The sequence below is a fragment of the Leguminivora glycinivorella genome, chromosome 9 (assembly GCF_023078275.1).
Source record: "Leguminivora glycinivorella isolate SPB_JAAS2020 chromosome 9, LegGlyc_1.1, whole genome shotgun sequence".
NCBI classification, from domain to species: Eukaryota; Metazoa; Arthropoda; class Insecta; order Lepidoptera; family Tortricidae; genus Leguminivora; species Leguminivora glycinivorella.
In genome coordinates this window covers 24,513,626-24,528,947 of record NC_062979.1, presented here as the reverse complement: position 1 = coordinate 24,528,947, position 15,322 = coordinate 24,513,626, and the positions used below count along the sequence as shown (strand labels likewise).

The following is a 15,322-nucleotide window of genomic DNA, read 5'->3' as shown; positions in this document are numbered from 1 at the left end:
ACTGTCAGATCCGATCCAAATCCGATTCATATCAATTATCGTAGCTAGAGATAATATTTGACGTGACATTAAGTACAAAGTTCTAATTGCGCCGAACGACACACTTAAATCATTTCATCATCTCAATCGTTTTCAGTTTTCGTCCATGGTTGCTCAAGTTTGCAGATTGCAATTCTCAACAGATTTTGAGGCAAATGAGTAGACAGGTCGCCTGATGGTAAGCGATCACTGACGCTATTTTGCGTGAAAGACGAGGTGGCACTCTAACCACCCTAACTTCTCTATAAAACCTAGCAGTGTTTGCAGGTTGTCAAATACCTCTTTCAGTGTGTTCGGCATACCTTCCTGTGTACTTCTACATGTTTACGTTATGTTTACCTACACCAAAGACATATGTAACTCCGTATAGACGGATAAAGACTAAGAAAAAAACGTACCTCAAGCCATAGAGAAAAAGGTACGGTGACCTAGATGGCGATACACCTTTGGGGGACGCTCGGCTAGATGGCGCTAATATGAATATTTGACATTTTAACACATATCAAGCTAAGAATATGGACCAAATTGTCAAAACGGAGGTTCAAAAGTTTTAAGCCTGTGTCGAGAGATGGCAGTTTATGCACTGTGATTACACATTTTACTTTGGCAGTAACTCTCTATAATACTCGATCCTCTTTGATAAAACCTAGCAGTGTTTTCAGGTTGCCAAATACCTCTTTCAGTGGGTTCGGCATACCTTCCTGTATACTTAATTCTACATGTTTACGTGATGTTTAGGTACACTCTGCTCTGCACATGGGGCTGTCAGTTTAGCCTTGCCCATTCGCTGCGGCTTCGAGAATCTCATCATAGGGGAAGATGATATCGATGAGCACGGCCTGGCATTACGATAAATCTACTATTACGAGGTCTCGGGACCATGGGGTCGTTATTAATTATATGCATTGGTTCTCCTATTATTCTTCAGCTGTTCAGCATCCTCGATGGTGTCAGGTAGCTTGGTACCGAGGGTCTCTGGAGTCGTGAAGATGAGACCTCCGGAGAGTAAGGCTGCGCTCCCGAACAAGACTGAGGGGAAGGGTGCCCAAACCTCAGTGGCCTGTGGAAGAAGTGCCTAATGGTTATTTGAAGATAGACCAAGAAAATTGATATGGAGACTATATCCAAATCCAATAAGACCCAGACTCTTTTGAGCAGTGTTGAAAATGGAACTTTAATAAATTCCATTGTAGGTATTTTTAAAGCAACTACTTATTCCAGGTCTTGTAATCTCAGGAAACTTATGGAAGATTAAACTTAGAAGGAATAGAGGATTTTTGTAAAAGTATTTGTAGTCAAGTTGACTTCCAATACTGACCTTAGTTTTGACCATGTTGACCGATATGTTTTAATAAATGAATATTCGTATCTCGAACATAGACGTAAAATTGTTAAATATGAATATTAGGCTCCACCACAGGGTAATGGGGAGTCAGCTAAGAATAGTAATAGTTATTTGTTGTACAAGGGGGCAAAGTTGTATTTTAACGCCGAGTGTGGAATTGAAAAACGAGCAAGTGAAAGGATTCTATAGTTGAACCACGAGCGAAGCGAGTGGTTCGAGAATAGAATCCTGAACTTGCGAGTTTTTTAACACATGAGAAGTAAAATACATTTGCACCCGAGTGTAACACAAAACTTTTCCCCTCACTATAGCGAGGAAACTACAACGCAAAAAATGCGTTTATCACCGCTTCCAGTACTTCCACAGGTGGTAAATCATCTTTATTACTAGATTCACCTACTTTTATCAATTTTAAAGCAGTTAATTTGACTTTATTCAAGGTCAAATTACTTTACCCACTAGTGGATAAAATGCGTTTTTACCCGCTGGTAATAAAGGACAAAACAAGTGTTTCCGAGCTAGTGGGGGGAAAAATACATTTGCACCCGAGTGTAACACAAAACTTTTCCTCTCACTATAGCGAGGAAACTACAACGCAAAAAATGCGTTTATCACTGCTTCCAGTAGATCCACAGGTGGTAAATCATCTTTATTACTAGATTCACCTACTTTTATCAATTTTAAAGCAGTTAATTTGACTTTATTCAAGGTCAAATTACTTTACACACTAGTGGATAAAATGCGTTTTTACCCACTGGTATTAAAGGACAAAACACGTGTTTCCGAGCTAGTGAGGGGAAAAAAATATTACCAAAGAAGGCGTAAGAGGCGCAGTGATGGAGCCAAGCCGTCCGATCATGGATGAGAACGCGAAGAGGTTGTGCCTGTACTTGGTGGGGTACAGCTCGGCCGTGTACACGTACACTGATGTCATCACGATGGCGATGCAGTACTTGCCGATCAGGTACACGGCCAAGGAGACGTTGTCGTAACCTGGGAAGGATATAGGTAGAATTTTAGTTGATAAATCAGTGATGGCAGCTACCAGATCCTAAGGGTGAAGGATCGACACAGATAACTCCAACTGCGGGTAGACTGATTTCTCGACGTACGCGGTGCGCAGTTCTCATACATGTTGTAGTTGCAGTCCATTTGTGTCGATCCTTGACAATTAGACTTTTTTTATCGACTTTTGGCGATCTCGCGTCAATGTTGTGCGGAGAGGCTATGAAATACGATAATGGGGAGCCCCTTAGCTCTTTTTCAACTTACAACTTCGCAATAAGTTCCTCTATTATAATGCCATATTACTTAATGATTATTGTGGCACATTTGATCACTTTTCTTTGCCAAATCGGCACTTTAATTTGACCTGTATTAGAAACAATCTAAGTAACTTTACTTACCCTCGGGCATGAAAGCGAATATGAACTGGCAAACCGCGCACAACCAGTACCCGCAGATCAGCACGGGCTTGCGGCCGATGCGGTCCAGCAGCAAGATGGCCGTCCAGTAGCCTGGGATCTCCACCGCCGCCACCGCCACGAAGTTCATATAACTGTTGCCAACAAGGTTCACAGCGTTAATGTTCATCCCGTAGTACACTAACGTATTCGTAATCCACCAGATAGGGGAGACTAAGCATCTTGAGAGAATCGTTTTTGATCTGATGACTAGAATCGGCAGCCATGGTTCTTTAGGCTTGATTCTGTTCTTCTCAGCTTCAGCGGAAGCTCTAAGGGCCTCTAAAGACTTCTGCGAAAGCTCTTTATTATTTCTTTTGGCAACTTTTTTGAGGATTTCTTCGGATTCTTCGTAGCGTCCTTTGCTCATGAGCCACCGGACGGATTCGGAGAGGATCCAGAAGTAGCAGACGACGAGGAGCTGTGGGGCGTAGAGGACCTGCGTGAGGGTGCGCCAGGGCTGCACTCCCCAGGCTATGAAGCCGAGCGCCACCTGCCCGAGCGCGAAGAGGGTGGAGATGGTCGCGCCGGCCACTACTCGGTATTTAGGCCCGACCAGTTCCGTCACTGAAATATAGCATTTTAAAATGTTGTTTTTTTTTGCAATTTAATGAATTGTTTAAATTTATAATGCTCCTGTTGAAAGGATGAAGCTGATTTCAGCACTGATATCAACGGGAGAATTCGTAATGCATAATCTAAACTACCCAGAGTCAGTCACTCACGGATTTCTCAATTTTTTTAATATCAAATAACCAGCGGCTATTGAAAGCGTTGATAGTGAGCGCGACCTAGCCCAAGAGATGTAGCATGTAGAAGAATTCTTACCCAAAGTACCCAGCGTTGATCGTGGGCTCCAGCACCTCAAGCGTCAAAAACTACTCGTAACTGTTTACAAAAGACCTTACAAGTCCTAAAGTCGTTGATGGTAAGCGCTACTCAGCGGCCCCAGAATTGGCATGCAGGAGAGTTCTTACCAAAGATATAACAAGACGAGTAACACCCAACGCCAACGGTAGACTCCAGGACTTCAAGAGTCAGGAACCACTCGTAACTGTTTACGAAGGACCGCACAAGTCCAATCCAGCCGTTGTTAAAGGCGTTGATCGTAAGCGCAAATCAGCGTCCTCAGAGATGAAGCCAGTAGGAGAATTCTTACCCAAGATATAACAAGACGAATAACACCCAGCTCCGACCGTGGACTCCAGGACCTCAAGCGTCAAAAACCACTCGTAGCTGTTCACAAAAGACCGCACAAGCCCGATCCATCCGGTATTAAAGGCGTTGATGGTCAGCGCGACCCTGCGGCCCCATCGGTCGGATATGTAACCAGTGATGGGTAGGACGAGGAGGGTTCCAATGGTACGGATAGACCCGATCTGGGACCGACGCCATTCGTCACACGCCATGTCGAACTGGAACAGATACATTTTGAAGAAGCATTCAATATTTGGTCCGGATTGCTAAAAGACGCCGGTTCGAATCCGGCCTTCACCACTGGTGGTGCTCGTAATTTTTTCTTTAATATATGACATCTTATTTCGATTTTTAATTTATATATAGTAGTGTGACTACATAAAAAAACACAAATCAAAATATTTGTTAAAATAATTTGATTTGTTCCCATTCAATATTGTTTTTTTTTATAAACTGGCCAGTGATTGACCTTAGTCGCACCTGATGGAAAGTGACGACAAGGCCGAGGTTGTAGCTCACTGGTTCAGTAATAGCCTATTCACTCTTGACTTGAATACACCCAGATTGTATTCGCCCGGAGATACAGATGAGGGGAGCATGTTCCACTTCTTGTACAGGGTTAAAGGTTATTTTTGTAATGTAATGTACGAGTATGGTGATATTATCACTTTAAAATTCCAATGCAGTCATAGTGACATATATGCGTAATTATCAACCTGATAACACGCGTTTAGTGTAATAAATTGTCATTTTTTTATAAATACGATATACCTAATACCTACAAACAACAGAGATGTACAAAAAGTCGCTTAGCATATGATTGGTGCGAGAGTATATCGCCGCGAGATAGACTACCCGAACCCGTCCTGTTACTCCCAGAAGAAGACGTGTGATCTATCTCGCGGCGACATTCTCTCGCGCCAATAATGTGCTAGCCCTACTGCATGGTTCTCCGAATTGCTGCCGTAACGGTTGCAGTCACAGTAGCCGAACTGTTGCTTGTTGCAATAGAAACAAAGGTCAACAGATTAATGTCTGATCCAAAAAATCAGACGAGGAATTTTACACTCACATCGTACACAACGCTGTAGGTGTGCTCAAACACAAACTCTCGGCACTCCTCGGTCCTACTTCTGTCAAACAGCCAAGCTGGGCAGGTGTAGCTAGCGTGGTTCCCCGAACTGTTGCTGTAGCGGTTGCAGTTCTTCTGTTCAACTTACTCTAAGTCGACAAAAAAAAATCAGATTAGAGATTTTATACTCACATCATACACAACGCTGTTGGTGTGCTCATACACAAACTCCTGACACTCCTCGGTTCTACTCCTATCAAACAGCCAAGCTGGGCAGGTGTCGCCAGCGTGGTTCTCCGAACTGTTGCTGTAGCGGTTGCAGTTGTCGAAGCCGGTGTCTGTGCGCGGGATGGCGTTCGGCTTCCAGGCGGGGGAGAATTCTGGGGTGGGGCCATCGCATTCTGGGATCACGCATCTGTGGAAGTTTATAAATTATTGAAGGTAACAGAAGCTTCTGCGTCGATTCTGTGTTGATTCTGAGGTCATCACGCCTAATCAGTGTCAGACTCGTTCATATTAGGCCTGCAGTGGGGCGTGCGGCGTGCATATCAAACATTGGAGCTCATACAAGTGTCCTGAGCAGGGCCTGCTCCCGGTTCTCTCAGTACCGGGAATTTCCCGGTGCCCCCGGTACCGGGAGAACCGGTACTGAAATAATTTCCCGGTTCTTTCCCGGTTCTATGTTAAATAATCAAGATGCGAGTTTTTTCAGAGCTGTGTTGTGTATACTTTGTCAAACAAGTCTGTCAGTAAATAAGAACAAAGAAAACTATATGCATCCTTTTCTTTAGGGTGCTATAGAAAAGGATACCTATAGTTTTCTTTGTTCTTATTTACTGACATACTTGTTTGACAGAGTAGGTATAGGTATTACCAAATATAGCAGGAGATTATATGTTTCTAACTGTGATGTAGATATGATCGCGTGATTCGTGTGCTTGTGTGTGTATAATTTTTTTTATATTTATTTTTGAATCGTCGGCAACCCGAACCCTCCTTAGAACTTGTGTACTCCATTTTGCTGTATACTTAACACAGCAAAAGGGAATGTACAAGTTTCTAATGGGGTGGCAACGCGCATGTGACACTGTTTGAGTTGCAGGCGTCCATAGGTTACGGTGACCGCTTTACATCAGGCGGGCCGTATGCTTTTTTGCCATCGACGTAGTATAAAAAAAATTAAAGTAAAACATTTATACCAATGCATTTAAACATTTATGCTACTTTGTTAAATGCTGATATAGCAATAAAGTTTGCAATAAATAAACTTTTTAACGAAAAATAAAACCGCCTTCAAAAATAAGCGCGTTAGAAAACACGGAAAAACTAAAAAGCAAAAAATAATACATACATACAATACATACAATCACGCCTGTATCCCATAAAGGGGTAGGCAGAGCACATGAAACTACTAAAGCTTCAGGGCCACTCTTGGCAAATAAGGGGTTAAAAGAAAACGAAACTGTGGCATTGCAGTGACAGGTTGCCAGCCTCTCGCCTACACCACAATTTAACCCATATCCCATAGTCGCCTTCTACGACACCCACGGGAAGAAAGGGGGTGGTGAAATTCTTAACCCGTCACCACACAGGAACACTCTAAAAACTGTTCCTCGCCTTGATATTGCCTGTTTTCCCCACCCAATCATACTCAGGCTGGCCCCGATTCCAAAAATAATTGATTTGTTTATAATTTGGATGTTTAGATTATTGCAATCCGATAAGAAATCTGAATTGAAAGGTTTATTATTTTTTGCTTTTTAGTTTCTCCGTGTTTTCTAACGCGCTTATTTTTGAAGGCGGTTTTATTTTTTGTTAAAAAGTTTATTTATTGATTTTTAGTGGTCCCTATTGATATTATAAGTATCAGTCCGAATATGCGTACAGTAGTGAAATAATTATGCTTTAACTCCTAACCATTGAGGAGTTGACCTTCCATCATTAGCTCAACCACATAAAATTATTACCATCAGGCGAAAATACTGGTGTACCTTTAAAAATACACTAAAAACATTACATGCGCCTATAACATTTGAAGAGTTCTCTCGATTTCTCCAAGATCCCATCATCAGATTCCGACTTGGTGCCAATGGGACCAACTCGGGGTTATACCCGTTCGATTAAAAAAAAGTATTTGAAAATCTGTTCACGCATCTCTGAGATATCGAGTAACATACAAAAAAAAAACATTCAGTCGAATTGAGAACCTCCTCCTTTTTTGAAGTCAGTTAATAAAAAAATTGACGGCAATGAATACGAATATAAGCACACAATACGAATAGAAGCGTCCACAATGTAAGTTCTCTAAGTTGAGGCTAGTAAAGAGGAACACCTCAGATCACATGTATGTTGACCTCAGCTTCGCCTCGGCCAACATTGCATTGCATATTACTCTGAGGCCTTTCTTACTTCACTGGTCTCAATCATTGTTTTAGGATTATATATACGAGTATACCTCTATGAAATATAATCCTTAATAATATAATGCATGTGCCGTACGTAAAAAGAAATATTTTTAGCAATAACTATATATAGCATAGCAATAGAAGTATGTACCTGTTGTGTTATGTTTTGTCAAACATGATTGTTCATTTTGTTTTTGTTTAAATTAAAATCTTGCAAAAAGAAAACATTAACCCCGTCTTATGTCCCCAACCCAATTTTTTAAATTACAATCCCGTTGCATATATAATTTGTGACATTTTCATAAAGGTACCACATTGTCGCTTAAGCACAAGGACGCTCTAATAGGTAATTCGTATAAAGATATGAGCGAATTTCGTCTATATGGTAAGCGAAAATGTGGTACCTTTTATTTAAAAACGTCACATTTCATACTATAAGCGCTGCATAATGGTTTATTTGTATTTATTTGTTCAATAAACAAATTAGTAATAAAGTCATACATAGATGGAGGAACCGGTCAGAACCGGGAATCCCGGTACTGGTACCGCTCGGTACCGGGAAATTAAATTCTCAGTACCGGCCCCGGTACTGCAGGCCCTAGTCCTGAGTCCACGATGCATAGGATGGACGCACGTTCGCCCGCCTCACTGCTCGTACACTCCGTCCTTAGGCTCAGACTAGAGCCTCATTAATGAAATATACCTAAAATATTTAAACGAATGCAGTGCAGTTGACTGCGATACTTGCCAATTCAAATCTGACCGACGGTTCCTCTCAGGATGCCAACTCTCCACGGCTATCATCAATGTCATCTTAATCAGCCAGGAACTAATCCATTTAACAGCTGTTCGGGTCATATAAATAACAGACGCTGTATCGCAGTCAAACACACTCAAATATAGACCATTTCCATACTTGACATTCCATCCTCCGCAGCCGTCACGCTGCGACTAACTTAGGCCACAAAGGGCAATGCAAGCCATAGTTTACCTGGTAGGTATTCTAGCTGTCGTGAAGATGTATTCTCCCGAAGCGAAAGCAGAGAACATGATAGGCAGCGCCGCGAGCAGCAGCGTTACGATCTGGTACATCCCCATCTGCCCCAACTCCTCCTCCAGGATCTGGTCCAAGTCCACCCCTTTTGGCTTCCCTGAAACATTTAGACGCAACATCATATGCGTGCCTAGAAGCACTAGAAAGTGCGCCCACCTCACAGTTACCGCTTGTCAAGAACGCAACCAGTCGACCTGTCATATCTCACTCATACAAGCATAGTACGCGTTCACCTTTCACGAGCTTAAACTGTGTGCTAGGAACGCGCCTCGTTAATATATTTGATCGCCAGTGTCCGAGGTGTGCTAGAAGTAAGAGCGAATCGTCTAGCTTAGTATGGGCATGTGATGCGAAGGAAAAGTCATGTGATGACAATGGTAACGTGTTACGAAGGAAGTAACGGCGACCGAGGAAAAGGTGTATGGACTGTGTGAGAGATGATAATTATGAAACGAAAACAAGTGGTTGATGATATGACGGGCGATAGAGTTGAAAGAACGCTTGACTTTTGAGTGAGGACTGGCAAAAGTGGTACTGACTTCGTCTAAACCTAGCTTTAAGGCAAAGTCAAAATGAAATTATAGTGAAAGTACGCCAAAGTACCTAGCCAACGTCACAATCGTTTACGCTTCCTAAGCATTTTGTAGTTAGCTCTCCCTATCGCTCTTCTGTAGTGGCGTGAGGGCGTGACAGAGACAGACTGCGTTTCGATTTTGCCACATTAGCGTCAACCATTGTCACTTCGGCCAGCCAGCGTGCGTAGCCGAATGTACAAACGATCACGAAACGAAACGCTCTTAGATATCTATCTATCCCTATCGATCGTGCGTATTGGTGAGCCAGAGCCAGACTACCCTTTCGCGCCGTTTCGTTTTCGTTTCGCGTTGCAGAAATGCCATTCGGCTACGGCACCAGGCCCCGTAGCCGAATGGCATTTCTCCGACGCCAAACGAAAGCGATACGCCGCTGGCTCTGTCGCGCCAATACGCAAGCGCGATAGAGATAGATACCCAACTAGCAAAATAGTCTTGGATTGCTCACTTTATAAGAGTGGTGGGCTTATAGCACTCTAATATTTGTTTTATAAAATGTTTTGCTCTTATATTAGCCTAAGACAAGCTAGTACGCACTCTAGAACTCTCTGTCTCATTACTTAGTCTCATATGTGTATATAAGCGCATTTTATAATACTATTATAAGCCTATTACTCCTACAATAACATTTACGTAGATTAATTGTTCTTGAGAGTAAATGTTCTTATAGTCCCCTTCTCTAAGTTTATTTGATTTTATAATGGTCCTAATAAATGCTCTTGTAAGAATGTCAGGCTAATATCTGCATAACATAAAAACACTATAAGTACATGCTTTTTTCATCTTATTCAAAACTATTATAAGATCAATAGCAGTAGTTTAGTAAGATATTAGAGTGATATTGGATCATTTGATGTTATAATAGCCTTAATAAATGTTTTTGTAAGAACTTCAGACTAATATCAGCATAACATAAAAATACAATAGTGCATCTTTTTGTGACCTTATTTAAAGCTATTATGAGATCAATGGCAGTAATTTAGTTCGATATTAGCGTGATATAGAATAAACATACTTAAATAAACAATAGATGAGATCAATATAAAGTGATTAGACCTTAAATCGATTTTGGGAACACAAGTGTAAGTATACAACCATTTCACATCACCAACATTGCCATTTGAATAAAAAGTAAAAACAATAAGTATATTTGTTTTTGTAGGGTCAAGTGATATAAAATCAGGTCAAGATTAAGAAAATGAGGTTTTATATAGGTAAAGCAAGGAACCCTAAATTAATTAAACATGGCCGTATCATTGGTATACAAGAATGCTAATATTAAGTAAATGATCTTATAATAGTCTAATAGCGCACTAAGAAAATGCAACTATAACAATGGCGTCTTTTTACTGCAAATATAGAAATAAAATAATTAACGAGGATACAAAATACTATTATGAGAGTGGGCGCATGAAATTTGAAGTGTAAATAAGGGTCCATTTTACTGTAAATAATATTTCCCAAGTACTTACTGCGCAATATGAAGAAGCACCAAGGATAAGAAACACGCTATTATAAGTTTATATAAGTATTACTAAATAGTAATTTGTACCTTCAGTGTTTGTTTTGTCACAACATTTTTTTTTATATTATCACGCTACAGACCAAGCAGATAGCCTTAGAATGTTTCAAATACCGTATTGTACAAAAATCAAAATAAGCTTGTTTAGGCTCATAAGAGTCTAACGTTGGACCAAAATAAGCCTATGCAGGCTTATAAAATACTTACCTGAAAGCGATATTAGCCTAAGGAAGCTTAAATTAGTTTTGGCATGATTACTGTAAAAGCAAACAGTATGCAATAAAAGTGATATTAGAACGATATTAAAATAAATACGCTTATAATTGTGCCCAAATCCAGGTTTATACGATGATATAGAATCAATATAAAACCAAAAAAATTTAGTCTTGAGATCGTTCTAAGCGCGACTTTTGCTAGTTGGGTATCTACTAGCGCTTCGTTTCGTGAGCGATTGTGCCATTCGGCTAGCCACCCAGGATTAAGTATTAGAGCGTTTTCACATTTTCCGATCCAACATCGAATGTAGAAAGGACCTTTATACACATAAGATATCGGTCCTACATCCGATATCGGATCGGATAACGTGAAATCGCTGTTAAGCTATAAACGAATGATTCAGAAAGATTACCTGGTTTCTCTGGTCCATCTTCCATCTTCTCCGCGCTCGCCATTTCCAATACCTACCTCCCACGGGTATCGGTGGTAAAATAACGTGAATTTTGTTCATTATCGTTAAAATAAAACTGATAAATATGTCAGATAACCTGTTATTTGCATGGATATATCGGATTAGGTGTAGATTGTACTTTGAAACTACAAAATAGTCACATTATAACGTATGCTGATGACACTGCACTGATAGTAACTGGTGAAAACTGGGATAGTGCCATAAATACTGCCGAAAACTCTCTCCGGATAATTTCTGAATGGCTTACGGCAAACCTTTTGACCCTTAATGTAGCAAAATCAAAATTTTTAACCTTTTCACCTACATCATCCACCCAGCCTCACACTACTTCACTCAAAATTGTTGCCCATAGCTGCCTGGATTTTGCTGAAAACACCAATAATATATGCAATCGCTCTGGACCTGGACATGCATGCACATGCCCGTCTCTTACTCATTGTCAAACTATCCAATATCTCGGTATAACGATTGACCACAGAATATATAATAGTACAAGTACAGAAGGCCCACTGCTTTGATGTTCACGACATGCCGACTTTTTAAATACCTACAAAATTCTAACAAAGAAACGAGCCGCACGTGCGCGGCGCCCGGCGATAGGGTTGCCTACGGATTAAAACGATTTAATACTCAGATAAAATGTTATACTATTATATTCAAGTCTTGGGTACTTTCTAGGTATATATATAGTATTTATATATTTTTGTTTAAGTTCCAACATCACAAGCCTTATTGAATCTTTTCGGGGGACTTAATCAATAGTAGATCTGTGTAAACATGTCCTATGGTATTTATTTTATTCATGATATCTATTTAACTAAGCATTATTAGCCATTCCACACGCGGACATAGCATATGAACCTTAAAAAAAACTCGCGACGTAAAGTAACATTAGAAAGTGCGAACGTGCGTTCGGTGAAAACACGCGCCACCCCTGATTAGGCCGCGAACTCGCGGCCGCTGGCATGTACTTGTAGCGCGGCGATAGAATCGCGGAGTGAGCCGCTCCTGGATTGACTCACATTTACGCTGGCACCACCACATACACAATTTAACTAGTAAAATCCGCAAACTTATATACGTTTTTAGGGTTCCGTAGTCAACTAGGAACCCTTATAGTTTCGCCATGTCTGTCTGTCCGTCCGTCCGTCCGTCCGTCCGTCCGTCCGTCCGTCCGTCCGTCCGTCCGTCCGTCCGTCCGCGGATAATCTCAGTAACCGTTAGCACTAGAAAGCTGAAATTTGGTACCAATATGTATATCAATCACGCCAACAAAGTGCAAAAATAAAAAATGGAAAAAAATATTTTATATATTTTTTCATTCCAACCCCAACGTGTGATATATTGTTGGATAGGTATTTAAAAATTAATAAGGGTTTACTAAGATCGTTTTTTGATATTATTAATATTTTCGGAAATAATCGCTCCTAAAGGAAAAAAATGTGCGTCCCCCCCCCTCTAACTTTTGAACCATATGTTTAAAAAATATGAAAAAAATCACAAAAGTAGAACTTTATAAAGACTTTCTAGGAAAATTATTTTGAACTTGATAGGTTCAGTAGTTTTTGAGAAAAATACGGAAAACTACGGAACCCTACACTGAGCGTGGCCCGACACGCTCTTGGCCGGTTTTTAAGAACATAAGATCTGTGGTCGGACAGCAGGCAATTAAAACGATATACTTTGCACTTGCGCAATCCGTCCTAACTTATTGTGTCGGAGTCTGGGGTGGTGCACACAAAACAATTCTTTTGCGTTTAGAACGGGCTCAACGAGCGGTCTTAAAAGTAATGTCCAAGAAACCCTTCTTATTTCCAACAGTTCAGCTCTACCGTGACTGTAACGTCCTAACGGTAAGAGGCTTATTTATTCGCCAGGTGATAAGTAGGAAGCATAAAACTCTACCATTGAACCCAGAACTAACACGTAACAGGCGACGTTCGGACCGTGTCTGTGTGGTGCACCATTTTCGACTGAAGCACTCTGGCCGTCATTTTCACTATCTGAGTCCAAAATTATATAATCGGGTTAATAAAATTATAAATATCTACAAAATAACAGTTAAGGAATGTCAATCAAAGCTCTCTTCCTGGTTGATGTGGACAGCCACTGTTCACCTCCTTTTCTGAATCGTTTTGTTGTGTTTTTGTTTTTGTATCTACCATTCTGTTCCCACGAGTACCTAGGGAAAGGATGTCCACTCCAGCAGAGCCCCGGTTGCTAGAGTAAGGCCACTAAATACACCTAGGGTGGGACCTGGTGCCCCAGGGGAACCGTTAGCGACGCCGTACCCCGGCGCCATGCAGTTCTCGGCACGGTAAACACCTTAACTTGGGGAGTTTTTTGTGTGTGTGTGTGTGTGTGTGTGTGTGTGTGTGTGTGTGTATGTGCGTGCGTGCGTGCGTGCGTGCGTGCGTGCGTGCGTGCGTGCGTGCGTGCGAGTGTGTGTGCGAGTGTGTGTGCGAGTGTGTGTGCGAGTGTGTGTGTGTGTGTGATGGATTAATCATTACACAAAATATTTTATTTGACAAGATCCTCTAATTTCTCATAGGTTAAGGTCATCAACCAGGAAGATTTATAATTTTATTAACCCGATTATATAATTTTGGACTCAGATAGTGAAAATGACGGCCAGAGTGCTTCAGTCGAAAATGGTGCACCACACAGACACGGTCCGAACGTCGCCTGTTACGTGTTAGTTCTGGGTTAAATGGTAGAGTTTTATGCTTCCTACTTATCACCTGGCGAATAAATAAGCCTCTTACCGTTAGGAAGTTACTGTCACGGTAGAGCTGAACTGTTGGAAATAAGAAGGGTTTCTTGGACATTACTTTTAAGACCGCTCGTTGAGCCCGTTCTAAACGCAAAAGAGTTGTCTTGTGTGCACCACCCCAGACTCCGACACAATAAGTTAGGACGGATTGCGCAAGTGCAAAGTATATCGTTTTAATTGCCTGCTGTCCGACCACAGATCTTATGTTCTTAAAAACGTATATAAGTTTGCGGATTTTACTAGTTAAATTGTGTATGTGGTGGTGCCAGCGTAAATGTGAGTCAATCGTTATACCGAGATATTGGATAAACCAACACAATAGGTACCTGCTATCGCTGAAGTCCCCGAAAAAACACTCGGTTCCCGGCTCCGGATTCATTAGTGAAGTATGAACATTCTCCTCCCCGGAAAATACTTCAGCAGACAAGCATTAAAATTATTAGGTCTCAGCACAACCACCGAAACTCCAACGCATATCAGCAACAGCTGTAGTGCCGGTAGTCAGGACCTATTGCTCCTGTCCTCGATGTTGGAACTATACATTTCCAAAACACCAAATTAAAACTTTCCCTTACTATGCATCTATAAACTTCCTCGATATGCATATATATGCATTCCATGCCAATGAACATTATTATTATCTTATAAAATTAATTTCTGTACATATTTAGTCAGAAAACGCCTTTTCTTCACGTCCAGAATTTTCCATCTCCCCATTCATTTGTCCTTTCTCTATCCAAATTCAAATTCCCCACCATAGAGGTAACTAGCCAAAAAGTCCTGAATAAACTAGATGAACAAAACCTTTATGCTGAAACTTTAAAATAGACTGAAAGTATAGGAGTGTAATTTTATTAATTTAACTAGAACATATTATTTATTTATTTATAAGAAAAAAATAAAATCATAAAAGTACAAAATTACATACCACTAGGTGTCGCTACGTGACAATAGTACATTACATCAGAGGCCGGGAAAATGAGGATTTCCGGCCAAGTGGGTATATACGGCCGAGCGAGCGTGCGAGCGAGGCCAGATAGGGATACGAGGCCGGGAATCCGTTTTCACGCCGAGGCATGTATAGTGCTTTTCTCAAACATACAATGAAATAAAATAAAAAACCGGCCAAGAGCGTGTCGGGCCACGCTCAGTGTAGGGTTCCGTAGTTTTT

The 15,322-nt window shown here is 41.0% G+C and overlaps 1 protein-coding gene across 1 annotated transcript; it reads right to left on the bottom strand.

The window, feature by feature from the left end:
* Positions 1–579: 579 nt before the first annotated feature.
* Positions 580–11,397, bottom strand: LOC125229896 (organic cation transporter protein-like). The gene is made up of 7 exons (XM_048134835.1): positions 11,319–11,397; positions 8,513–8,672; positions 5,309–5,531; positions 4,007–4,262; positions 2,791–3,414; positions 2,196–2,377; positions 580–1,099 (listed from the first exon to the last, which is right to left on the bottom strand). Exons 1-7 carry the CDS (start codon positions 11,359–11,361, stop codon positions 932–934), a joined length of 1,656 nt encoding a protein of 551 aa, XP_047990792.1. The 5' UTR covers positions 11,362–11,397; the 3' UTR covers positions 580–931.
* Between the last annotated feature and the right edge of the window lie 3,925 nt (positions 11,398–15,322).

Excerpts from the sequence above, each read along its gene's own strand:
- LOC125229896 (XM_048134835.1), bottom strand. The coding sequence starts at position 11,361 with ATGGCGAGCGCGGAGAAGATGGAAGATGGACCAGAGAAACCAG. Across the intron at positions 3,415-4,006 it reads TTCGTCTTGTTATATCTTGG|TGACGGAACTGGTCGGGCCT; the intron begins GTAAGAATTCTC and ends GCTATATTTCAG. Across the intron at positions 1,100-2,195 it reads CGCCTCTTACGCCTTCTTTG|GCCACTGAGGTTTGGGCACC; the intron begins GTAATATTTTTT and ends CTTCTTCCACAG.